The sequence below is a fragment of the Parambassis ranga genome, chromosome 15 (genome assembly GCF_900634625.1).
Source record: "Parambassis ranga chromosome 15, fParRan2.1, whole genome shotgun sequence".
In the NCBI taxonomy this organism is placed as follows: Eukaryota; Metazoa; Chordata; class Actinopteri; family Ambassidae; genus Parambassis; species Parambassis ranga.
The window spans coordinates 10,449,184-10,476,980 of NC_041035.1; the positions used below are offsets into that span (position 1 = coordinate 10,449,184).

At 41.0% G+C, this 27,797-nt stretch overlaps 1 protein-coding gene across 3 annotated transcripts; it reads left to right on the plus strand.

The window, feature by feature from the left end:
- Positions 1 to 3,739: 3,739 nt before the first annotated feature.
- Positions 3,740 to 27,301, plus strand: phactr2 (phosphatase and actin regulator 2). 3 transcript variants are annotated; one of them, XM_028422619.1, is made up of 13 exons: positions 3,740 to 3,767; positions 16,514 to 16,699; positions 17,652 to 17,726; positions 17,865 to 18,005; positions 19,438 to 19,680; positions 20,595 to 21,114; positions 21,265 to 21,443; positions 21,555 to 21,711; positions 22,071 to 22,126; positions 23,126 to 23,187; positions 23,440 to 23,577; positions 24,385 to 24,461; positions 24,866 to 27,301. In XM_028422619.1, the coding sequence occupies exons 1-13, from the start codon at positions 3,755 to 3,757 to the stop codon at positions 24,879 to 24,881; spliced, it is 1,863 nt and encodes a 620-aa protein (XP_028278420.1). In that variant the 5' UTR covers positions 3,740 to 3,754; the 3' UTR covers positions 24,882 to 27,301. The 3 variants fall into 3 exon arrangements, with proteins under 3 accessions (XP_028278420.1, XP_028278419.1, XP_028278421.1); XM_028422618.1 differs by lacking the exon at positions 3,740 to 3,767 and adding an exon at positions 11,107 to 11,360; XM_028422620.1 differs by lacking the exons at positions 3,740 to 3,767; positions 19,438 to 19,680 and adding an exon at positions 11,108 to 11,360.
- Positions 27,302 to 27,797: the final 496 nt, after the last annotated feature.

Consider the following 27,797-nt stretch of genomic DNA (forward strand, 5'->3'; position numbering starts at 1 on the left):
CCTTGCTTTAGGAAAAAAAGCTCCTGTGGGGAATATTAACAGAATTAATAGCTCAAGGGAGGCATATAACATATAACTCTGCGCGAGACTAACGAGACAACACAGCTCACAGACCTGAGAACCAGACAACAGGAAGCATAAACAATAATTCCAGCAACCATTTTAGGTAAACTCTTGTATCAGCGACTCTTTCTGTCCATTTTTGTGAGGGTTTTGGATGACGTTAGCACATCTACTGACACTAAAAATCTGTGCACTACAAACTAGGAATTGATTTTAAAAATGTTTGTAAGCCTGTAGCGAAGAGATGTGCTACAGTTGCCAGAGAGTAACTTCTGAGAGTTATCTGCTCTTAACCGTTCACATTCATATGTGAACTACTCACCAGGTTTCAGATAGAAGTTTTGGTCATTGCTGAGACTTCTATGAATGCCAGTGTGCACTTGAACTCTGTGTATTGTAAAGAAGAAAAAAAAAACTGATTTGTGTAGGCTGAGACGCTGTCTGTTTCTGCTGTTATTTATAAACTGCATGCTGTCCTCCAGATGGGTGCTGTATTGCTCCTGTAATTAGAGGGGAATAAAGGGGAGGGAGGGAAAAGAGGATGGAAAAATAGAGGAAACCTAAGGACAATGAGACCAAAAAGCCAGAAGACAAAAAATATTGAAACAAAAGAGGAACAATAACAGACAAAAAGAGGAGTTAGGGAAAGTACGTCACACAGTTGGATGGAGGTGAAGAGGCGGTAAAAGGGGGATGATTAAGGAGGAGGAGAAGACTGAAAAAAAGAGGGAGACAACAGAGTGTCAGCTCTGTCAGCTTGCTGGTGATGTGCTCGGCTCCTTGTGAGCACCCTCCTCCAAATAACATTGATTACAGACACTTTTAGTCCAAAATAACTACTTGTTAAAATGTACTGTAATGCACAGAGCGGCCCTTCCCCCTTTCACTGCCCACACAAACTCTATCCTCAGCCACTGTTGTGGCTTCAGTAACACCACGACATACCTTATAAAGTGAAGATCTACTAAAGGCCCTAACTGTTTGTGCTGCAGGGGCCACATATATGATCACTATAAGAGTGAGTGAAGGATGCTAAAAGTGCTGACACTAGATGATGCTTCAAGGTTAACCTCAACATTTCCATTAAAAATGAGAATGCTAACATATGCTGACTGCTGTCTGACATTGTCCTTGCCTTCAGAGGGCCACGGGAAGAAGCTACAGCTACAGGAAGAGTATTTTCTCCACAAGAAAAAAAAACATATATCATTTTAGTATACACCCCATACATTGAAGTCACTTAGCCGTCCTGCAGAGGCAAAGGTCAGTTGACTGTCCTGTGACCAGACATTTTCTTAACAAATGTTCACTGTGGCGGGTGGTCATTGTTTAGTTATAACAATGAAGTCTGATGATTGTGTGTTGTTCTAAAAGGCAGGTACTAATGGAACCTGTTGTTCTATTGTTTTAAATGGTTGCCTATGATTACACCAGTAAGCAAACAATAGGTGATAATAACCCAATAATTATGCTGATTGTTTGATGGCACACAGCTGTGTGTTGTCTTGGTAGTTATGTGCAATGTACCGTATATACATATATATATATATATAATTTTCTTTCCCCTGGACTCTCACCAGTCTTCTTTTATAGCTTATATTTTAATGCTTTCAAAAGCAGACTCTCTCCTATTCTCTCACACTATATGTGTTGCTCTCACATTTAATGGTGAGAAAAAAGGTATAAGCCTGTATGTCTTTTAAAACAACAATTGACCTGGTGAGGATTCGTTTCTTTCGCTTGCGGAGTGTGTGTGTGTGTGTGTGTGTTTTGTGTGGGTGGGTGTTGTTGGGAGTTGATGACCCAGTTGTTGTTCTCGCTCGTTGTGAGCAGTTTCCATTGGACTGCACCAAAAGTCAAAGTCTCACTTACTCCAATTTGCTCCATCTGTCTATTAGTAACTCAGTGTGGTTACTTAATAAGCCTTTAACTCGATTAATGTTTGTTGAAATGCCTCAGCATCAGCAAATGAACAGGATGTTAATATCACTTCAGGGCCTCTAATGCTGTGTACATACTGTACTATGAGAGTATATTTGTGCGTAATGGAAACATAATAATCATGCAGAGAGTTAATCGAGAGGAAGTGGAGCAAAAATAACGGCTTTTTTTGGTTTTAGAGGATTAACCGACAAGAAACAGAATAAAACAGGAAAACTGAGCACACATTACATTGACTGATGACAGCTGGGCATATAGCTGTAGTCAAAAGTCAACATTATGTCTTTCTCAGTGCACACATACACACATATACAGTCCATCGGTGCAGTATTTATAATGTCCTCCACTCTTCTCTTTTTCACAGGTTGAATTGTATTGTCAAAGGGGATTACACACACACACACACACACACACATGTGCATCTAAAGGCCAGAATGCAATACCAATCATGATTTGTTGGGAGCTATACAGCGAGCCAAGAAATCCAGCATTAAACCTTCACTAGCATACAGATGACATATTTACCACGATGATTGGCTCTTCAAGGCACTTGAGGAAGTGTTTGTGACACAGCCATCTGTCAGCCTCTTAGTGTGTGTCCTCTACACTTTCTGTCTGCTTCTTTGATTCCTTTCTGTCTGTGTATATTGATTTTACATAGTGAGTGTTGCTGGTGGTACATGTTTGGGGTTTTTTGGTCATTGTGCAGTTACTTTAATACAATGGTCTGCAGGTGTATTGTGACACAATAACACATTTTACATGGTAACAATAAGGGTTACTGTTAATGAAACTTTGTGAAATTACATGCCCCTTTCACGCCAGTGTCAGTGGGGCCAGATCAAGTGACTGAGCTCCACACACACTTTGACCTGAAAACACAACACATACACAGAAACTTTTCTCAAATTCGATCTTCATCATCTCATTAAACTGAATCTGAAGCCAAGTATTGGTGATCAGCTGTGTAAATGGGTGACAACCGCCCTCTGAACCTATGCATGAGTGTGGCTGACACCCTTATCTATGATGATAATGTTCACTTATAACATTGATCAATTGAGCGATAAAAATACAGAATAATAAATAAAGTAAACCTCAAATTCCTATAACTACCCTATGTGAGGTCTGTTCAGTCCAAGCATGAAGATAAAAACATTAAGAAATGAAACAAAGAAAAACTGTGAACCTGCACCCTACCTCCTGCTCATAAAAGACATTTCCCTTTTCTCTTCCTGTACCTTCGTCCTTGCCTTTTCTCTCTCTTCCTGCGTCACTGTAGGACTTCAGCACAGTGGAAAAAAAAAGAGGATGGATGAGACATGGGAGCCAGACTCAGCAGCCAGAAGAAGGAGGGAAACACTTGACAGGCAGGCAGATGGAGATAAACAGAGGACGAGAGATGCAGAAGGGAGGGGGAAACATGGACCTGAGATGGAAACAAACATTAACTTTTAATGCTCTTTACTGGAGCAGGGGATGCTGAAAGGAGGAGGGGCAAGAGAGGACAGCAGAAAGTGGAGAGAGAGAGGGGGGGAGGGAGCCAAAGAGGGACGGAGGAGTGATGAAGGAGGGAAGTAGAGAGAGAGACAGAGAGAGGGAGGGGGAGAGCGAATAGGAGGAGAAGAAGAGACACAGAGAGGAAGGGAGGAGGGGGAGTCAAAGGGGGAAGGAGGGAGGCAGAGAGGTTGTGTGTCGGGAAGAGGCAAGGATCAACTCACACGGCTGATAATATTCCCTGGGTCAAGTCATGGAACATGACGGTGAGTTTCCTGCTCATATAATAAGATACTTCCTCCTGTGTCCTTGTGCTTGTGTCCAGTGTCTCGTTGACTTTTATGTGTGCTATAAGCTGTAAGACATCAAAACATATGGAAATTCTTCTTATCCTATCAGCCAGGGTACATCGGTGCTATAAATCCTAAGTTTGAGTAGTCTGCCTTGTAACAGTGCACTCTGTTTACAAATCAAAAATATAGTGCAATTAAATTTGGATATGACTCAGTACTGGAGCTTTTGAGCGTGTTAAAACATGAGCTACATAGTACAGATATGAGCGTTCTTACTGTTGTCAGAGATCATACAGCAGGGTGGAAGGCTTCTGACTGGAGCGGGTTTTTCTAGTACTCCTTCCTCCTCTTGTTTTGGAATCTAAAGTTAAAAATTTAAGTAACTTCAGTGTGCATGCAATATTAAAGATGCTAATTCTGCTGTGAGGGCCAGATTTGCTGCTGAAACTTCTGTTATGTGTGTGTATAGTTGTATATGATTAGGATAAAGCAACATGTTCTCACAGTGGAAATAAAATGTATTAATAGTAATAATTCCTGTCTTGGCTAGTAGCCATCTTGGGTGTGTTAGACTAAATGACAGTGGTTCATTGGTATAATGGTTGGTGTCACAGTCAACCCAGAGGAGGCAGGCAGGCAGGCTAAATCAGGCTCATGTTATCTAATATAGTTTAATTACTGTTTGCAGAGGTTGTCAAAACATATCACAGTGTTTATTAGCTGAAGCCCCTACTGCTGCCATCTGTCAATATATTAAAGCAGAAATTTAGAGTTATAGATGATCCCTGGAGCTTTACAGCAACGTGTATCTACTTTTACACACTCCTCTTAGTGCGTGTGTGTCTTTCGTCTGTGCTGACAGAGCTGAGAACTGAATGGGCACACAGCAAATGATTGCTGTTGTGATTTTGTGGAACAATGTTTTGCAAGGCAAAGCAGCATCTGTGAGTGTGCACGCATGCATATGCATATGTGATGTAAGTAAGGATTGGTCTTAGCTGTTTTAAACCTACATGCATACTTGCAGACTGACAGGTTGATCTTCTTGTTTAACAGGTACTGCAAAATTAATCACTTGTATTTTTAATAAAGATATCCTCATGCTACTGTAATGATTCATTGACATCATTATCATTTGGGACAACAAGTTGTCTTGGCAGTTGAATCTGTTTACATTCACTGCATATGGTACCTGTAAACCTGGGATTAATGCATGAGACAAATACTTTTGAGCCACACTCTACTAAAAGCAGAGCACAGTAAAAGCTTGCTGGACAGTGGCCAAAGCAACCATCATCAACCAGTGGCACTCTAATACAAACCACCAAGCATCCACAAGAGCAATAATGTCCTGACTAACAGCTGCACAACACCGCTGAGAAAACATGGCCAACGTGCTCAGGACAGCTGTTTTTGTAATTGACAGCGGCTCTCTGGGTAAATCTGTGCAGATATGACCTTATATAGTTAACATTCTGAAAGTGTAGAAATGTATGATGGCTGCTCTCTCTCCATTTAGTGTTCACTTACAATCTCATTTCATGCGCCGTTCATGTCTTTATGTGTTGCATTATCCTGCCACTGAGGCCCTTATTCTGAGGTTATTATTATTATTAAGGACCGCAGGGTAGCGTATGCTCTCCTTTTCTGTCTCGCTTTCTGGTTCTCTCCTAAGCTCACTTTCTCTTAACCTCTCTGGATGCTCGTCTGGCAGGATGTCAATTATTGATTTATACAGGCAACATTTTAGCAGTGATGCCGGCTTATGGGTTGTGCCAAACAGAATATACAACAAACAGGAGATCAGGTTTCACAGGAGCTGCAGGGCAGACGGGAGGAGGAAGAGATATGACAGTAACCACTCCTGTGTTGTTGCATTATCAGGTTATTCTACTAGGTGTACGGTGTTTCTATGAGCAAAAAGTTGTGTTTGTGTGGTATCATGTGCAGGAACAAAACAACCAAATGTTGATGTTGATAATTTTGTGATTATCAGCAGCAAAGGCCACAAAAATTGTGATTTACTGTCAGAGAAATTTAACAAGCAATAAAAGCTATGATTTATATTTGGTGGCTACAGGTAATCATACTGAAACTTTAAAACACCATAAACCCTTTCTGGTGAAAAAGAGCAACAGAAACAGACTTAATCAAACAATCATTTGTGACATATGTGAAGGGTGTGACTAAATACTCTGGATTAATACTGGGATACCTTGCAACTAAGAAAATATATGTTCTGCATGTGACTCTTACCTAAAGCTTATCATTCCCATCATAAGTGGTCAGCAGTGCATGACTCTGCATTGCAGTGGGCTCTTCTTCTTATGCTTAGTTCTTCTGAACTGTCCTCAGCTCATATACAGATGAGTATGTGTCTGTTTCTGTCACCTGACTGGACTAGCACAGGACTGTTGGTTGATGTGAAATGCATCGTTCTGTTTACAGTCAACATGAAGGAAAACTAAAGACTCTTCATTTACACACACTAATGATGTAATGACACCAAGCTAGTTAAATATATCTGCACATCTGAATGCAAAATGTGCAAATGACAGTGAACTTTATATAAATGGTTGGTAAATTTCAGAAACACTCATTTGAAACCAATAATAACTGCAAAACTGATCAAATTTCTACTGGTTCTATGCACAGCTACAGCTCCTCCTGACTCAGTTAGGTCTACTTGTATCACAAAGCTTTTTCCCTTGCTGAGTCACACTTGACTGTTATGACAGTTTGCAGTCTGAATCATGATCTCAGTACAGAGCTGTCCAGTTCCCTGACTTTAAAAAGGTTAGTGCATGACACAGAACATGCATGGGTGCAACTTCTCTTCCTTCAACCATTTATGTATGTAAGTTACTTTTCTTTGGCTCTGGCTATGACATTACAATCAGACCATAGCCTGGCAGGATTTAATAAATAAATAAAGGGGAAAGGAGAAAGGCCTCTGAAACGTAGCACTTAAACAATTATTATCCCTTGTTCTGCTGAGGCTACTGCTTAATATTTGATGACTCTCTTCCTTCCTTTTGGGCCCCTCTCTTCCTTCACTGCTCCCGTCTTTCATTTTGCTGTTCTAGTCAATGATAAGGTCAGACTCCCTCAGTTGATCTCCGTTATTTAGTGTCAGAGCAAACAGGTCCCACTTCCTAAAAACGGATACCTTGACCTACAAATTGTACTACAAAAGTCCTCTTGACTTTGAAAATACTTCCAGAGATATTTGTTTAGGATTTGCATAGATTTACAGTAAAAGCATCAGATTGATCTCAACTATATCCCGTGGGAGCCTACATTTGTTCAGAAGTTTGTAGGAATTGAAATAATTTGGTACGGAAAATCTATTAATGACTTTAGAGCAAATCCAGAATGCTCTCCGGGTTGAAGGGTAACACGTTTCCATGTCAATAATCAGGTCTCTCACACAGTTTGTTCAAGGCGGGACTGACAGCAAAGGGGCTAAAAAGCCAACATGCAAATGGAAGTTAGGATGGGTTGAACAGCAAAACAATCTTTGTCAATGGCAAATTGTTAAACGACTAAAAAAACACTTCATAAAGAGAAGCACCACTTGCTTCATACTACAGTACATAACAGGTCTTTAAATGCAGAGCTTGAAAGTACATAACCCAGATGAAAAAGGGGTTTTCTCATTCTGTGTTCAGTTTCAGACAAATGAATCAAAACACAGTCAACATTTCAAGGCCATGCGGCGACCAAAGAGCTTTTCAAACTGAAACATCTCGAGTTAGTAACCTGATATCAAACAGACATGCAAGAATACACAACAACACAACAACTGAAACAACAGAGTGGAGAGCCTGTAAGCATCAACAGGCAATATACAAAGTGTTGTATCCCCTCAGTAATATATCAACTCTTTGTGATGCAGTATTTATGCTTGGCTGGGTCATGTCGGGTGAATCTGTGATCACATTCTTTTCACTGTGCACTCAGGCCTTTTCCTGTGCATTACTACAGTGTTTCCCTCTGTCCCTTAACACATGTTGCCTCCAATGAATTCAGGAGAATCCATTCACAGAGTAAATGATATTACTTCCCAGTCAATGCTAACATAGTCATGTTCCTCTGTTAACCTCTCTAAGTACTTCCATTCTACTGTTCTGTCTTTATCCTCCCACCTAACTTCCTTCCTGTTCAATTATCCACTTCCATCTTATTCACTAACGACTGTTCCACAAGACTGCACTCATCTTGGCATCTCCCAAGCTTATTGGTCTTGAATAGCATTGTTGTGCCGTATACTGCTAACAAAACTGGATTCAGAGGTGGATGTAGCAGCACAAGCACAAAAATCTTGAGGTTTTTTTTGAGCAGGGTTAGGATGACATTTACAATAATACAGACACCTTTGCCTTAATGACTAAATCTGAGTGCGCTGCTGTGTTGTGGTTGGGCTATTTTCCCTCTGCCAACATTTAGTAGCAAGAATAAGTTCTGTTTTAAAATCATAAGCCGTACATAAAAAATAAACCTTTAACTTTTGTCTTAGTAAGCTTGAAGTCAGTAGATTTACTGTCTGTTACACTAGATGGCAGTCTTGGCCTTAATTAGAAGTCACTTCCAGCTCAGACCAGTTTGATTTGCATGTTACTATGTGCGTGTTTGTTTGTAAAACTATCCCTATGTGGACCCATTTGACTTGGTGAAAGTACAGGCTGGAAAGCGTGAGCATTTTGATGCCTTTTCTCATTCCACACCTTGTCTGAGCTTCATGAGTCATTTGGTAATGACTGGTTTGGTTATGGAATTAGGTTAAGGTTAAGAGGGTTGGTGGTCAGAGGTAGGGGCTTTGGAATGCATTATGTCAACACATGTCCTCACAAAGCTAGCCATACAAACGTATGTGTGTGTGTGTGCTGACGCTCAATTCTGTCAAGCCATGCTCTGCAAGCTTTCTACTGACACTCTGTTGACAGTGATGACGACTAAAGCACTCTGTCTCTCCCTCTCTCACATGTGTGCACACACACAGAGTTTTCCTTCTCTATCTTCCTATCGAATGCCATGAAGGCCATGGTGCCAAACCTTGAATCATTTTTAATTATTTATTTTTGCTTTCCTTTAAATTAAATTAAAGTTGGGTTCAGGGTTCACTCTCATCTTCATTTTTTGTCCTAATAAATTGCCTATAGGCCAGAGCATGCTGTCCTAGCCCTCCTCCTGAGCCACAGACACTGTCCAGACCCTGTAAGCTCATTTTCCATTTTGGAGCTAAATATATTGTCTGGTCCTGCGAATATCGTTCAGTGGATTGTATTCAAGCCAAAATGGCAAAATAAAACGGTCCTGGTGCGTGAACTGTAAATAAATCATTAAACAAATTAAAACAAAAAAAAACTGCTTTAAAATGACCTGGTTTTGTTTTTTTTCCTGTGGTGAAAGGGTTAGGGCGAGCGATCTTCTCTCAGCAAATACCCACTCTGACATCATCCCATAGGTGTAACCTGATTAATATGCAGATACTAACAATCACTAAATGTTAAGTAGTTCTGATAAAACTACATTTTCACATTTCATTGATTGATTGGACCCCAGATTTGCTAACTCCTGGCTCCAATTACCTTTGGATAATGTAATTAGCCTTAGTATAAGCTAGAGATTCTAGGCAATTCAATAGCGTATTGACTGTAAGTTGTATTGAATGTTAAATATTAAACAATACAAGCAACATTTTGCTTCAATATTAAGGATTAGCTTCCATTAACGCAGTTTACAACTGTAAACTGCGTTAATGGAAACAAACTGTAATCAGCTAGGGTCACGTCAATAGCTTACACCATGCATCTTAACTTCAGCAGCAATCATCCTACTGTTATCTGTGGGGCCTATTTCTGGATCTCTGTGATATCCAAACAGAAACAGGTCTGCACCACAGATAGCGCTGTCTATGACTGACAAATGTACTGGTTTAGTTTTCCTATCTAACAGTTATTGTACAGTGGTGGAAAAAGTAGTGAAGTATACTATGGCCGTAAACTGCACACAAATACATAGAGTACATATAGGAGCCATGTGTATAAAGCTGTAGCACCATACTCCAGAAGAGGGCACTGTTATTTGTGTCAAACAGCTCTGAAACACTGACACCACTTTTTATAACAAAGTGCTGTGCAATATGCACATGTGTAATTAGTGACTATTTCAGCCTAGCACAGACCCATGGGGTGATGCAACTTTTCACCATGCACCGTTTACCACATCATATATTGACATAACACAGTGATTGCACTGATATTTAAATGTGTGCTACTTTCTACTTCCTGTTTCTCTCAGGATGAACTAACGCTAGGAGCTATAGATGTTATATTAGCCATATCTCAACTGGCTGCATTCTTCATGCATTTGTTGACAGGTCACATCAGGTCAACATGACAAGGTTTCCCAATGTTAAGAGTTCCTTCAAATGTGGCCAAGAAATGCATCCTTTGTTGTGTTTTTGGCAATGAAGGATGCATGAGATTGTTTGCAGCCTATCCCAGAACTGATTAAGCTTCTGAATGGAAATGACCTCGCTGTTTTAGCCTACAAAAATGTATTGCATGTGAATGTAATGAAAAAAAAGCACTTCACTTAGCACAACAAAAACTAGCCAACAAACCATGAACCATCTTTGAGAATTTGTTTGAGGAGTTCTTTGAGTTTGTGGTTGGTGCCATGTCTTTTCCAGGTGGGGTTTATGACCTATACTGCAGCCAGCCACCAGGGGGCAATCAAGACCTCATTTCTGGGGAGCTGTCATGTCGTCTATCTTTATATACGTTCAATGATAAATGTCCACTCCAGGTTGCGACAGGACCAGCACATCCCGATAAACAGGAAGTCCTCCACAGACTAGATGGTCTCATTTAGTAACCGCTGGTGCAACCTACGAGGTCCAAACTTCAGGACCTTCGGAGGACTCATCACCTTACAGCAGTTTACTGATCGGCGTGGCTAGCTGTTAGCATGCTAACTTGAGTAGACGGGCATAATGTTCTGTTCTTCCCTTGTTTCTTCACTTTGTGTTGTTTAATTTTAGTTTAGACGCGCTCAAAGTTAACTAACATTTTTTTACAGATTCAGTGGAATACCAGAGTAGCTGCACTTGTTTATACTGCTCCTCAGATTAAGCGCAGTGCCTTCGTTTTAATGAGCCGTGTGTAAACTTGTGGCTCAGGGTGTCAGGGTCCTCCCCCCTTTAACCCCAGCAGCGCCTCTAATCTGCATCGAGGAATCAGAAGCATTTTTCAGCTGCTCACAGAAGGAGGAGGAGGTGGAGGAGGAGAAGGCGGTGGGAGGGGAAGTTACTACGTAGTAACGAGCCAGTCACAGTGTGTGAGTGTGTGTGTGTGTGTGTGTGTGTGAACCAAGTTTCCAGCGACACTGCCATCACGGCGTGAAACTTTTCTACTGAAATGAGCTCACTCGGCGGCCGCTGTCTGGATACATGCGGGGATAGAAAGCCGTGATCTCGGGTTCGGGGGCCCGGTCCGGACCCGGAGCTCAATCTGAATATGGGTCAGACCGCCGTGTCCGCCGTATCTCAGTCTGCGAGCGGTGAGTGTGTGTGTGTGTACGTGCAGTCTCCTTTCCTCTTCTCTCTGTCACACACAATCCGCTATCTTTATTCAGGAAGTCTGCTCATTCTTCATTCTTTAACATTTTTGACGGACTTCGACACAGATTAACGCGAACAAAGCGCCACGATAAAGACTTTTATGCTAATGGTTAGTTAGCTAACTAGATTTGTTTTTTTAATTATTTATTGCATCACTAACATTCAGTGTGATCGTTTCTAAATTTATCGCTGGTTCTGTTAACCAGCTGTTGTGAAACTAGTCAAACAGCCAGCATTAGAGTAACCACAGAGCTGTGTTGTTGCCACCCTGTAAATGAAGACTTCTGTGTGTTTAGCAACGAGTTTGACAACTGGAGGACTGAAGATTAGTTCAACATGTCTGTGTTTCTACATGAGCTCACAGGGCAGGACTACATGAGCATTTAATTCACTGCTTATTATAGCTTATTAAGCAGGACGGCATCAGTCAGTCAACAAGTGGGCCTGCCCAGTTCTGTGACTTCTACACAGGAAATTTCATCAAGTGTCATAAAGGTTGGAGCAATGCAAAGCTGAAGAATTGGATTTTACCTGCATGTGACTTAAACTAATGATTATTTGCTATTATAGATTACTATATGTGTTATTAATTTTAGTTCTACGTGCTTTTGTCATCTTTTGATCAGTGTAGTTTTGATCAACAACAAACAGGTTGTTTTTAGTTGAATTAGTGCTTCAAAACCTACGGCACACCATTTTCTGTCGCTGTTTACTTATCCATTAAAACCTGATTACTGTATGTTTAAGAAAACATTATGTTCTTGGGTAAACATAATTTACATCTGCAGCAAACTTTCCCAGTAGACACACTGACTCAGTGAGGCAACTCAGCTGTAGTACCTTACATTTTTTTAAGGATAGTGGCACCTATGATGCATCATAATCTGATTTTTTCTGCCACAGTTTCATAATGAACCGCCGCACTCTGTCACTCATTGAAACTGCCTTACAGTTTTTATAAATGTGTAACTAAAATGAGTTAGATGAATCATAAAAATCTTTATTGGTTGCTGTGAATTTTGTTGAACTTTCCCACCTGTCTAATGTCAGTAGAATGATGGTAATATTACACAAATATGAGTCAGAGAAGAATGGCTAATTTACAGCCCACTGCAAATGTGACAGCTAGTGCACACAGGACAGAAAGACATGAGACGTGTGACAGACAGCTGACGAGGTAGGGAGAACAAGGTAGTGACCGGTAGATAGCCTGGGTCACACCAGTTACACCAAGATCTGTCAGATTCTGTCCTTCTTTTGTTTACTCCCTGTCACGTCTGCTTTTTTTTTTTTTTTTTGGGGGGGGGGGGGGGGGGGGCACACATATCTGTGATGACAGAGGACAGAAACCTTTTTGTTTGAGGAAGCTAAACGCATGTAGATGCTGATTAATCATCACGTGAAAAAAGCAGCCATTGAAAAACTTACACACAAATTTTCAGGAAATATTGACAATGTCACCAACAGTATTCATGTTATTAGCAGTCAGTCCACAAAGCAAGGATACAGACATAATTTGGCTGTGTGCATGAACCATAAAAGTCACATTATGTACATTTTTATAGGAGAGCTTTAAGGCAGTGAGGTTCAGGAAGAGGGTCTCGGGGAAAAACTGGACTTTTATGTGACACTGTCAGCGTTTCCACTAAAAGTGTTTCGTCGCACGTTGAGCCAACATAAATATGAACTCGAGGCCACAGTAATGATCTATATGCTCTGCATTAAGTCTTATTGTAATAATGCCGAAAATATTGTACTACAAGGAGAAAAGGAAGTGTTTCAGTCAGGGTCTTTTTGAAAGGTCATAAGAATGTACAAAACAGTCAAGCTGCAGTTTCCGGTCTGATTTCTTTTTTGTCCTGTTAATCTTAACTTATTCTGAGCTGCTGGGTCCTGTGAGGATCATGAGTTATGCTGTACTGTGCCTCCCCGGCCTGTGTTGGAGAGAGATTTGGAAGAAATGAGCCAAGTGTTAAAACTGCAACTAATGCCCAGCGTCGCCCCTCCCTCCACTCTCGTCCAACACCTTCCTGTTGCCTTCTTCATCTTTCCTGCCTGTGATTTTCCCACACTTTCTTTTGCCCTGGTCCGATGTCCACCTTTGCCCATCGTTTTTCATATTTTCCTCTCTTTTGTCTTTTTTTGGGTAACCCCCCCCCCCAACCCTCTTCCTCGCCTGCTTCTTCCCTCCTCAGTGAGTTGAAGTGAAGGAAGGAAGCCTCTCCCTTTCCCCTCCTCCTCAACACATGTTCCTGCTATAACATCTGAAAAAAACTTGGTGGCTGCGTCACAGTACATTTCTTGCTTTGCTTTAATATTGTACCTGGCAATATTTGTCATATTATGTTGAGCACTAAACACATTTTGACCAGGATTACTTCACTGAGATGTCTCGAGTTGTGTTTTTGATTATCCCACCCTTTTCCTCAACTGCTAAATTCTGACTCACACTTCTAGCATGACATCGCAAGCCGTTGGTTTCAAAATAAAATGCCTCTGTGTGAAATCCAGACTGGAATTATGGGAGTTGAGTCAGCAGTTGTTACATCTCTGAGGTGGATTAAAACCATATTGTTGGGGTTAAAAGGCTTGAGTCATTGTTGTGTGCTTGAAAGTAACATTTACCCATTTATATATCTGCAGATTGTCATACCGAAGTTGTCTGTTTGCTGATAGTGGTCACTCCCTTTGCCAGGGACGAACACATATCTGTGTATATCTGTATCTCCCCATCAGCAGTCTGTAAGAATCTAAATTATAACATACAGTATAAATACTAAAAAAAGAAATTTGTCTGAACCAGGAGAAATTAAAATGAGTAATAAGATTGGGACTTCTTACCCAAACATGGCGGGTGAAATGAAATGATTTGGTCTGTTTTAACCCAAACAGCCATCTTTTCTGTAATCTAACCCATTCTAATCTAATGTTGTTTTAACATCTAAAAGTAATCATTTGTTTAGTTTTACACATATCCTGTGTGGGTCAAACTGATTTCCTGACATGTATGAATCTTTTCTTGATGTAGCCATTCATAATTGTTCTGTTTCCATAAAGAAGAGAATCTAAAATGAGAAATCTGTCTCGCTCTGACTTTTTAGAACTGATACCTTTATGTGTTTGAAACTGATGAAATGGGTCTTTTGAACTAATTATCTCGCTTTATTCCTGTTTTCACTAAACTTCCAAGAAGCCATTGTTGCCTTCACCTCCACGGATTCTCTTTCTTTCACTCGTCTCTGTCCATTGTCCCTGTTGCGTTTCCATTGGAGGTTTGATAGTCGGACTAATGGCGATGATAATCGCGGTTACCAGTTTTCCCATCATTAGTGGTACAGAGCAGCTGCTGAAATGCACCTATTGTTGTGATTTGATATCAACACAGGAACAGGAAATGAGTGTGTGTGGATGTGTGTCTGTGTGTGTGTATGAGCTAAATTGGTGTCTAGGGAGAGCATACATAGGGCTCTGCACTGCACTTTTCCATGTCTTTGCTTTTGTTTTTTTGCGCTTTTAATTGTCATGTTGTGAATGTACATGCTGTTCTGTTGTAAGGTGAGACCAAAAAAAAAGAAAGATCAGGAGCAATAATACGGCCATACTGGGATTTTACGCTGTATTCTTTAATAACAGGAAAAGGATTCACTGTCACAGTGAGAAATGAACAAATAAAGAGTGCATTGATCCTTCAGCAGAAACGCAGACAGTTTCTGATCATCACTTTCAGATCATGTCCATCAGTATTGAGTAACAGATGGCCGTCAACATGTATTATCGACATCAACATTCTGTCAGTGCGGGCGGCAGCCAGACAACAGCAGGGTATGGATTGTTTTCAATTGAGCTGAAGGCTAGGATATGGATTTGTGCTGCCAAATATGCTTAATAAAAAAAATATTTCAGATGACTTTTAAATGTAGTTTGGAGTCTGACTGAATTCTTTTCATTTCACAATAGTCTTTGTGCCATTGTAGAAATAAATGAAGCCTTTTCAGTAAATGTACTGGATCATCAGGCCATCTTGGCTCATCAGGTTAGATGTGTGACAGACTGCATGTGCTGTTGTAAACGGTGTAACTGTCAAATCTGTCAGACATTCAAATATATATATATATATATATATATATATATATATACTGTATATAGGGTGAGATGGGAGTAGGTCAGCTTACACACACCTCATCCTCTTTTAAAAGAGTTTTGCCTGAGAACACAAATGACAGTCAGCACAGTAGTTTCAGTAAATGGTTGTAAGGATCTACTCAACATCTGCTGCCTGTCGGGATTGTTGCATAATCCACCATCTTACAGTCAGAGTTACTCTGTCAGCAAAAAGGGCTGTTCCTCAAATGTACACAGAGACTACAGAAGTCAGACAATCCCCATAGACCTTCATATTTTAATGCCCATCTTTAGAATGAAAGGAAGGTAAGAAAGAAGAACACTGTGACTAGACCAGTTCAGCTAAATCAAGCAAAATCTTTAAAGATGCAGAATTCAGCTTACGTTAACTTTAAGGGCTCAAATTTTAAAACTCGTGTGTAAGGAATTATAAACACTTGATCCATGCATGCATACAGTCAGAAAGGATTCTGCAGTCTAAACATTCACACACCTCCTCTCTTTCCTACACACATGCACTTAAACATACATACACACCGCTCTATTCCAGAAGGTTCATGGCACGTCTAGTCTTTAACCAGAAAAGGAGGAGCTGGGGAAGGACAAGGATCTCACCGAGATGCTCACAAAAACATACGCACAGCAAAGATTGTACAGTTAGTTAACTATTGAAGAAGTCCAGGTGTGTGAGTCAATTATAATAAAAGAGCCCGTTTTCAGGTGCTACACAAATAAAAGAGTGTTGAGTGCTCTGTCTCTTGTTTTGAGCATCGGGTAGCGGTGACCTGAAGGAAGGAGGTCAGACGAGTGCATATGTCTGAGAGCAGTGAGCAGTTCAACTAAAGAGGGGTCTTCACCTTCTGAGATTGAGATAAATCTTTGCAGTACTTTCCAAGAAAAAAAGCTACAGTGGTTAAAATAAATCATGTATCACACTGCAGAGCTGATTCTCTCACTTTGTGTCTTCTAGTTGATGGACTGGAGAAATCATCATCTCTGGCCAGCTGTGATGTGGTGGTGGACAGCACCAGCAATACCCAGAATGCCCCTGCATCACGGCAGCAGCGAGGCAAGCTGTCATCACTGGGGAAATTGTTCAAACCCTGGAAGTGGAGGAAGAAGAAGACCAGCGACAGATTCCAGGATCTTACCACAGGTAGGATGTGCAGCTGTGTGCACGTTGAATGACACTGTATGAACAAGCTGATGTGTGGCTTCTGATTTCCTCTCCTCGATCAAGTGTCTGGACAACATCATGGCTTGCTTTTTTTTTTTGGGGGGGTGGGGGGGGGGGTTGTGTGGAACTTTAAAGTGTGAACAGGAGCAGTGTTGCTTCCAGAACAGCTTTTAAAGGAAAAGAGTGGACAGCTTGTTTGTAGCTGTCACTGATTCATTGCTAAAGTGTTGGCAAAGAAATAAGAAGGGACAGAGGTAAATACAAAAACCAGAGACTATTTTTGTGCTTGGCTGTCTGGCTGTCTCTTATCATGTATTTGGGTGTTGTCTTTGTTTCTCCATGCCCTTCAACTTGGTTTCAGGCAAGGTCCAAGAAAATTTTAAGAAAAAAGAGAACCTGTTTGGAAATAGACCTTATCTTACAGCATTTGTTTGTTTGCATTGTTATAGTTTCCTGCAATTGTTCACTGCATTAATGGTAATGTATAGAAATATGTTTGTAATTATATATATTTGGAAGTGAAACCAATTGTGGGCATTAAACGTAATTTCATATTTTAATGTTTATCTTTATTCAATCCAATTTGTATGTATGTTGTACATTAATCAAAAAACAATCTGTTCCCTTATTTTTCATTCTAACTTGGGATCTGGTCTGTAACTCATTGTGAGCGTGCTGCATTGATTTCTTGTGATTCAGATCTCTAGAGGATTGAGAGAGAAAAAACTAGAAGTTGGGTTGCAACAGATTGACAGAATTTAGTTAGTTCCTCAACTGCGTCTTAATATGTGTTGAAGGGCTTGGATTGCAGTTAGGTTTCTCAATAAGCAGAGGAACATGGCTGTTGTGTGAGCATCTCTGTGGACTCCTGTGAACCATAGCTAAAAGCCTAAAAAAAAAGACCATTGACTTGATCTCATCTCTTTTTCAGTTCTGGAGAGAAAAATTTCCACCAGACAAACAAGGGAGGAGCTCATCAGGAAAGGAGTTCTCATCCCTGACCAAGGTTTGTTCGATTGTCACTTTCACAAAGGTCAGGGTTTTGGGAAATAAGCAGATAACATAGGAAATGCTTACCCTGACAATACAGCATCCATTCTGAAAGAAATGTTTACTAAACAGTGGCATGTTTTATCTCTTCCAGATGAAACAGTTAGCAGTGGAAATCTGAATGGCCATGCCACATCCAGTTTGTCATCAGAAGAGGTAAAAGTCGACATTGAGTCTTCAGAAACCTCGTTGAAGGAGCAGGCCACAGCGCCAGGCAGCACCGATGACAAAACAGGTAACTGGGTCTGTCAATTTTTGTTATATGTGTATAATGTTTTAGCAGTCTTAGTGAGGTTTAGGGCTTTCATTGGGTTGAATCTGAGTGGTACAACACTTTACAGTCATATACAAATATGTTTTCCCCCAAGCAGCAGCCATATCTGCAATTATGCTGTACTCAAGGGCTTGTTGTCAGACTAATGAGGAGGAGGAGATGCTGGCTAAATACCTTCGAATTCACTTTGAACTCATCAAGAAATCTTACCAATGTTTGTACCTTCTGAGAAGGCTTAGGACGTTTGAAATGGCAACCGGAATTCTCGTAAACATCTGCAATTAACAGCACTGTGCCAATACCATCAGGGTCTGGTCAGAGAAACAGCAATCAATTTTGGAAACAGCACTTTCATCATTAAAGGACATCTACCACAGCAGAGTCAATAAGAGTGTTCACAATCACCAGGGACACTACACAGTCTGTTCATACTCTTACAAACGTAGAGATGGTGTAGGAGTGTGAAATCATAATCCACGAGACTCAGGAACAATTTATATCCACAGGCCATCAGACAAGCCTCCTCTTCCTGGCATAAACAAATCTCCATTTGTATGATCTCTGACAACATACACATCCCCTCTACTAACGTCAGAACTCTCACATTGAAGGCATCTATGATGAGAGCAAAGAGAACCCCTGTAGAAATATATTCAGGCTAGTATAAATAATGTTAAAGCAGCTTCTAGATTTTTGACTGAATATGTCAATCAGTATGGGGTTTTTTTCAGCAAAGTGCTGAAACTCAGGAATGTGGGACTTTTACAGCCCATTGGCAGTTCCATTTTTATATGCTAGAACGAAATGTTGCAGCTTTTTTTAGATGCTTTGAAGCCCTTTCCCCTCAGCCATGGAATGCATTTGTGTCTGCTGCAGTTTTCTGGTTGGCATTGAACTCTCTGTGGGATCTATGAGTGGGTCTAATGTGTTCGAATAGATATTCCCATTAAACCAGCCTGCAGTAGGTATTGGGTCAGTCTGAACAGGGCAGTGTCTACTCCTAATGCCTCCCTCCTCTCCCTCGGGGAGACAGGCCACTGTTCTTATATCTGATGCCGCCTAAGTGTTATGCTATTATAATCCCAATCCTGTTAGTATTGAACTTTGAGCCATTTGTTTATTCTTTTGTCAATAATCACAAAGGCACAGGTAACAAACACTGCAAATACAGCAAGCAAGCACGCACACCATCAGCTTGTGAAGGTTAATCTTATGGAAAACACATACAGGGCTTGTTTATCATACTCAGCTAAAGACAACATTATCTTTCAGTATCTTCTCAGTCTCTGCTTGTCTGCATATATGTACAGATGAGCACTCTTCATCACCTTCAGTTTCTATTTAACCTGTAAATTCTTCACTTCTTCCTTCCTGCTTCCTCGTATCTGCTCAGAGAAGAGTGATACTAAACCCGTTGCTCGGACAAACCAGGTTCGACCTCGAGATGTTCAAGCTAAAAAACAAAGTGCCACTCTCCCCACCTCTTCTAAATCTGCTGGTGGCAGCACAGCCACAACAAGGCACAAAGATGGTACTTTGGGGGCTAAAAAGACAGCTAAACCCACAGTCAAGGGTGGTTCATCCTCTCAAGCTAAAGCTAACCCACGGAACACTAACACCACTAGTCGTGCGATTGGTAAGTTCAGATAGGGGGGTTGAAACCAGCCTGGCCTGTCATCATTATTATTATTGCCTGCCTGCCTGCCTGCCTGCTTCCCTGCATGGACAAGTCTTGGCCTTTACGTACAAACACACATAGTCAAGTGACGTTTTTATGAAGTGGCTACCAAACAGAGTTTCTACATTTCTCCCTTTTGGTAGTGCCTATTCCCCATGAGAAGGGATTTCCAGTCAACTGAGTTCAGTAACAGCAAGGTGATTTCCGAGAAAGCAGAAGTGAAGATTTCTTTCAAACTTGAAAACACCTCATGTAGCTAAAAAATGAGCTTGTAGTTTTGAATGCATGATGATTTGGCATGATTCACACCCTGCCCTTCCACCATTGTGTGTGTGTTTGACAAAAGTGAGTGGCACACACACAGATTGATCACAACTGGGGCTCAGTAATACACAAAGGTTTACCCAGCCATCAGAACCTGTTACGCACTTTTCCACCAAACTTAACTCAGCTTATCATTCATCTAAAATGCTTATGTGTACATACCCAGTGGGTATGTATATACATAGCGGTAACATAAACCATAAACGTACCATCCAGCAGCTCATCCAGAGTGTATGTGCTTTGGACACGAACTACATACTGACAAATCTAAAACACACTGGGTGAGATCAGCATCAGAGAGGTGGCCATGCAGGCCTGTACATGCCCTCCTAAGTGTGGACAGTGAGGAAGACTTGCACTGCCACTGCCATACCATGGGAAGTCCATAGCGGCTTAACAAAGACATTTCAAACACCTGAAAACCTTCCTCAGTCAGTATCTTAGCATTTGTAAACATTTTAAAAATACCTTCAGAAAGAAGAAAGAAAAGAGATTTCCAAGCTGTATGTCTAATCCTTTTATATTTGCTTATTCTCGTTCATTTTCAGCCAAATCCTCTCATCCAAAAAAAACGGGATGCACAACAAAAGCCAACCCCACCTCCACCACCACACCTCGGTCTCGCACATCTAAAGAAAGCAGTGCTGCAGCAGAGACTAATGGGACAGACACAAGGATCAACCGCAAATCAGACACTCCCACCTCTTCCTCCTTACCTCAGAAAGCCTCCACAGAGACTCCTAGCCAGTCAGGGGAGTTAAAGCCCTCTCTCCTGTCCTCAGACACCAAGCCTCTGTCATCTAAAGCCTCGGGCAATGAGACAGAGGGTACTCAGGCTGCTTCTCAACCTGGTTCAGAGTCGAAATCAGCTCCAAATGCCCCAGGTGAGGACACTCCTGAAGCCACAGTCCAGTCTCCGCATATCAACACTGCTACAGAGGACACCTCCTTCACAAATGGAGAGATGGGCAGTGGCTCACAGGGGGAGAAACAGGGAAGGACAGAAGGAAAGGGAGAAGATAGAAGAAAGAAAGGAGAAACGGAGGGTGTTGTCGAGAACAGCCCAAGGTAAAAATCTAGTCATGACATGTCATCCCTTACATTATATTCTCCTTCTCTGTATCTCAGAGTACAGTAGTCCTACTGTGAGTTAAATAAAATGTGAGCAAAAACATTTGGTGGTGTGTGCTTATGCTTTCTTGTTATTGTGTCTTACAGGACCACAGAGGGCCAATCAGAAAAACCACAGGGCCTCAGTGTGAAAACAGAGCAGGCTGAGGTGACAGTGATCCCAGACAGGCCAAGAGACAGCCAAACCAGTGACTCTGACTCGGACGGACCAATTCTGTATCGAGACGAGGATGAAGAGGAGGAGGAGGACGACGAATACTCCAACAGTATGGCATTCATTTTGCAATATGCGTATATTAACATTGGAGATTCACAGGAAAATCTGATGTGTGTCACAAATGCTAGCTAAAACTGAAATAACTTCCTGTCTGTTTCAGGCTCTCTGGCCATCAAAATCCGCCGACGAGACACCCTGAACATTAAGCTGGGGAATCGACCAAGCAAGAAAGAGCTGGAGGAGAAAAACATTCTGCCACGGAGCTCTGAGACAGAAAGACATGAGCTACGCCAGCAGATAGGCAGCAAACTAGTCAGGTACGCACACAAAGCATGCTGTGAAAACGTAGGTAGGTGTTACTTTTTTCACAGAGTTGGCATCGCTGTGGAGTAATAACAGAGATTGTTAATTCTTTTTTGGTGTATTTGTGGGTGGTGTTCTGGTACAAATGATGCACAGTAAAAATCTGTGCTGAAGTTTGGCCCTGTCTGCCAGATGAGACAGAGAGGCTGGTGGCAAACTGTCTTTGGATTATCTACAATAAAAGGTGTAAAAATTACAAATGTTCCTGTGATAATTAGTTTTTTTTTCACTTTGTGTAAGCCAGTGAAACTTAGAAATGAATTCCTATCTATTCCTTCTAGAAAGTTGTGTGAGTATATTTTTCTCTTTTTAGGCGTCTGAGCCAAAGACCCACCACAGAGGAGCTGGAACAGAGAAACATCCTCAAGCGTAAGTTTCTGAAGAACACTGTTAAACCTGAGGCATGGTGCAGTGGCACTATTTTTATGCTCATCATTATATTCATTAACTTGGCCCTTGTCATTTTCTGGCCACAATGATGTGAGATGACAAGGTGTCAGTCTGAGCACAGGTGGCATTGTTGTGTTCCAGTGGGAGTGTGCTGCTGCCACATTCAGATCATCAGATATGGCCTTGTGTGTCTCATTAATCAGATGGATGACACCGATATGCCCGTCTTAATTATGAGTTACTGCTCATGAGGTCTGAGATCTGTGATACTGTGAAGGGCTTGGCAACATTGGCTTTAACTGTTTGCTTTGGTCAGAGTGTACCACAGTGATAAATGTTAGCTCAGGTCAGTTAGTGTTACATACACACTAGTTCTGATAACAACATAAATACATTCTTTTGAGCAGACAGTAACATTGTTTGTCTTGAGACCAAGCAGAACTTGTTGAAGCTTGTTTTGTTTTTGTGCCAGCTTTGTATTTCACTCTTACTTCACTTTAAGAGGCTTTTTGGAATTATTATTGTTAATGTTATTATTATTATTTCAAATGTAGGCCACAAGTAATTCGAGCAGCTTGTTTTCTCTGTATAAAGGGGCAGTTCACCCCAAAATCAAATGCACATGTAAAAAAGTAGCTTCACAGAGTTAGGAGGACTAGTTTCTGTGCCACAAATCCCTGACGTGTTGTATTTCAATCCGTGATGGAACCACTGCAGGTCAAGGAGTTCAAAAGTGGCTGTGAGTTTTGATAATGCACATAAATGCATACATGAAGTTTTAACTGATGATGAAGTAATTTTCCCTTTTGCTTCTTTATATATATATATATATATATATATATATATATAATATAATTCACACATCTACATAGTCGTGGGCATGCTTTGATATGGGAAATCACATCTCGTAGATATACACAGAGGCTTGTTGCAGACATGGGGTGTGTAAAATTGACTCTACTGCTTCTCTAAATGCAGAAAAGAATGAAGCTGAGGAGCAAGAAGCCAAGCAAGAGATTAAAAGAAGGCTCTCGAGAAAGGTACAGTAAACACCACCAACTGACACACACACAGGGGAGAACAGAAAAGCTATATTTAGCTGCTGATATGTTATGCTCCTCCTAATAAGTCATGGTTGGAGATGCTTCATGCGGAGAAATCAGCCCATCTAGTGGACGCAGCTGGAACTGAGATGTGTCAGCTAAAAAGCCGGATGTTTTATTTGGTCATAAAAGTAGACTGCAATACATTAATGTCTCTCTCCCTCCTTCTCCGTCCCTCTGTGTGTGTAGCTGAGTGTGAGGCCAACAGTGGCAGAGCTCATTGCTCGAAGGATCCTGCGTTTTAATGAGTATGTGGAGGTAACAGACGCCAAGGATTACGACCGACGGGCGGACAAACCCTGGACGCGGCTCACTCCTGCTGACAAGGTATTACTGTTAATACATGCATTGTAAAATTTTAATTGCATGACATTAGTTTCCTTTTATTGTGTTGTCATCTTAACTGTTTCTCTAATGGGTAATAATGTGTTCCTACAAACAGCCTCTGCTTTCCACACAGACAGTGTCACAGATTAGTTTTTGCAAAAGATTGTGCAACCTAGAATTTGGCAGATTTTGCAGCAATAATAGCATTTTGAGAAGCAGGCAGTGATGCTGCCTGGCTCACACTCAGTGTTCCAGTTCATCCCAAAGGTGTTGGATGGGATTGGGGTCAGGGCCCTGTGCAGGCTCTTTATGTACTTCCAAAACAAACTTAGCACACCATTACTTATGTTTTACTGTTTACACAATGGAGCTTAGTCAAAAAAGGCAAAACTCTCCAGTGAGTTTGAAATGCATGTTTTTTTAAACTAGGAAATTGACACCTTTTGTCCTAGAAATGAACTAACAGCCAGAATTACTGAACTTTCCGATGGTCAATGAATGCCTGAATGGCAGTTTCTGTGCCAAATCTGCCCTCTGCTGCTGATGTTCAGAACATACTAAACATATAAAAAACAGAATCCACAGCCGTTTGCGCCCCTGAATCCTTAACACTCAACTCTCTCAGAATACCACTATATAGTTATAGATAAATAGTCTTGTTTGTTTTTAGCAGCCACATTCTAATTTTAAATCATACTGAAGTTCTCAGGCTGAGAAATGAAACCATCAGAGGTGAATGAACTATGAATGTTGAGAGTGGAGTGGTCATACTTAGATTGTTGTGTGTTTCCCACCCCCACCCCACAGGCTGCGATCCGTAAAGAGCTGAATGAATTTAAGAGCCGGGAGATGGAGGTTCATGAAGACAGCAAACAGTTCACCAGGTACACGGGCGGTCGATGGCCTCCACCATTTAACCTGACTAACGCTTCATTAGTGATTTATCACTGTAAATCCTGCTGTTTATTAGCTCACATTGATCTGTGTTTCTATTATTCTGTCCCGTAAAGCCATTCCACTGTCTACATTAAAGCCATGATATACACATAGACCAGCCGCAGTTCATTAGCCTCAGGCACTGAGCCATAATCGAGTTCAGGTTCAGTCTCTCAGATCTTTGTATTTGTATTGCTGTTGAGAAATTCATTAGTAATGTCTAGCCTTATGTTAAAAGCTTTTTGATTTATTAACTCTCTATCATTTCTGGATACTTTTTTTAAATGTACATTTTTGACTCCTAACTAAAGTCCATATATATATTTATATATTTGTCTTTTTTCTTACTTAGATTCCATCGGCCCTGACTGCTCTCAGCCTCAGCTGCATCAGCGACACAAGCTCTCTGGTCCACAGCCGCCTGCCGGCCCCGTAGACGTTCAGTCCACAGCTCACTCTTGTTTGCTCTGGAATACAGTCGACCCTTTTTCACAGCACACATGTTACTCTGTCATAGCAGGAAAAACACAGGTGAAAGTGAAACATCCAACACATTTCATTTGGGTGGGCCAGTTTGTGCACATTGGTAATGTGTTATTGTCTCTTGTGAGCTTTTCCTGCTATGTCACAACAATATGTCTCCTATGCAGCAGGTCTGTTACCCCTGATGATTTGTGTTTATGACAGCAACAGATGTGTCTTAAGGTCTTGGCCATCCAAAGACACCAGTGAAACATTTGCACATATCTATTGTCAAAACAGTGGTGTGTACAGTGCTCTGGTTAGAACCATTTATTTATTGTATAGTATCAGAGCAGGCTGGTAAACAATGTTTTTTGCCTTCAGGCCTAATGAGAAGTTGCAGGAAAGAAAAATGACCCCTGCTATAGTGAATGTGGCTGTAGTGTATTATAGAGTTAATGTACTTGCCAAGGTATGCCTTGTCAAAAACTGACAAATGAACATATATGGGCATCCTCCTGGAACAGGAAATGCGGGTGATTGGACAGCTTAGTGCTGATGTCAGTGCCTGTGTCACAGAGTGGAGGGGAGGCAGATTGTTCTGCACTGATGTGGCTCTCTGTGTTGAATGACAAATACTGCAGTTCATTTTTAAGACATGCTTCATGTATATTGCCACTAGAGGGCGTTATATCATAAGAGTTGCAGGACAGGAAGCCGGTGTGTCTACAGCTAAAGAATAACCTGAAAGTGTTAGAAGTGCTAAAGCTGATGACCACCTGAGGCTTTTATAGTGACGTGCAATGGAAATCACCCCCATTCTCAGCAATTCAAATCCCTCAGCACACTCCCTGATGATACATGATGATTGAGTGCCATCATATATTGTGTTATTAAGTGTGAACCTCTGATCACAAAGTGCTAGACTTGCTGTTTAAGAATCTACTACAGACCTTCATTTGAGGCTTTTGGTGGGGCCCTTCCACACTCGGAGTGACATAGTGCTAAAGGATCAAGCATTAGATTGGTGGTCTAAGTCCAGCTTTCAGGTTTTATAGGGTGGACTTCATCTAAAGGTTTTATAAAGAGTGAATAGGCACTGAGGATTTCACCACTGAAGCAATTAATTGAAGAAGTGGAAGGGTGCTTTAATTTCCGTTTCCTTTTGAACATAGTTTTGCAATTTAGTCAAGCCAGTTTATTCATAGAGCACATTTCAAAACAACAAGTGTTGACCAAAGTGCTTTAATCTGTCAGTCGGTGATGGTTATGACTTATGGTTATGAGTGCTCCCTTTACACCCTGAATCCACTACGTCTGTGTTTATCCTCTATCCAGGACCTCTGCATTAAAATATTCATTTATACCCCTGCCAAATGTGTTAACACACTGATCAGTAACCTTTAAATCCCTCTAGTTTTCCATCTCCAGTGCTGCTGTTGATGACTAGCAGTGTTTTTTTAAGTTAAATAGTAGTGATTGATGCACAAAATGGAGGACCAACTGCCTAAAGTGGCTACTCAGGGAACTGCAGTTTTCAGCACTTGGCGTGTTGGCGTCCTCATCCAGACCTGGAACGTGTCACACTCCAAATATTAAACACCAACCTGTCCAAAAGCAGAAATGCGACATCCACCCGGGTGTTAACAAGATATCTCAAAAAATTCATTGCAACTGTGGGCTGTGGGCTGGTGCCTGAATAACACAGTATGAAGATGTATTACTCTTAGTCCTTGACAGGTTAGCTAAGCAGACTGAACCACAGTCAATGTGTTGCATCATTTTCTGGTAGATGTCAGAAAACAATTAGCCCGTGTATGTTTTATACAGTGTCAGAGACAAGAAGGGGAGACATTGACATTCTGCTTTGTAGTTTCTAAAAGAAATTTTAAAATTTCTTTCTGTGAGAAGGCCTGAATCTGGAAATATATTATCCCCAGCCCACTTCATATGGGAGAGAAATTGTTGGTTGATAAGTGATTGACAGTTGTAGCATGGTGACCTGCAGAAGCCTGTGTGTGCTCAGCCTTCCCCCAACACTCGTCATTCTAATGAAAAGTAACCAAAAGGAACGGATGAATTCTTCCTTCTTCTGTGTGTGGGGGTTGTAAAATGAAATGATTTACAGTGATGGAAAAGAATGGCAAACAGTATTCATTCATGTCAATGTCTATGTTGTTATATATTGATTATTTTGTACAGAATGTATATCAAGCATGTGCATACATTGAGATCAGTTTATTACCAATATGATACAACTATGATGTGAATGTTTTAAGCTCTAACTGTAGTTGTCCTATTTTTTTATCATCCCCCTAATATTGGTAAAAAAAAGTACGACTCTCATGTGTTTCAAGGTAGCTTATTGATCTTGCTCCAAAGCCAGGACAAGACAGAGTTCATATAGTCCTGATTACACCTGCTGGAAGATCAATTTTACTCACAAACAACAAGTAAACGCACCTGTTTCATCTCATCGGTTGGGTAAAACAAACACAATCAAGCTACAGTTCCCAGCAGTTTAAGGTATATTATTGTTTGGATTTCCTATTCGCTCATATTCGCCTTCATCAGCTTCCATCAATTCCAAAAAAATGTTTACATTTGAGAAGATGTGCTGTTGGTATTGGTTATCACTCCCTTGTTGTCATAATCAGGTTCCTGCTGCTGCTGATGCTGATGCTGATGATGAAGATGATGATGATGATGATGATGATGAAAATCATTTCATATCATCATCTTTTCTTTAACATGAGAAATTACTGTCATGATAATTAGTGGCAACGACCAGTACTGGATTTTTCAGACAGGCTCTAAACACT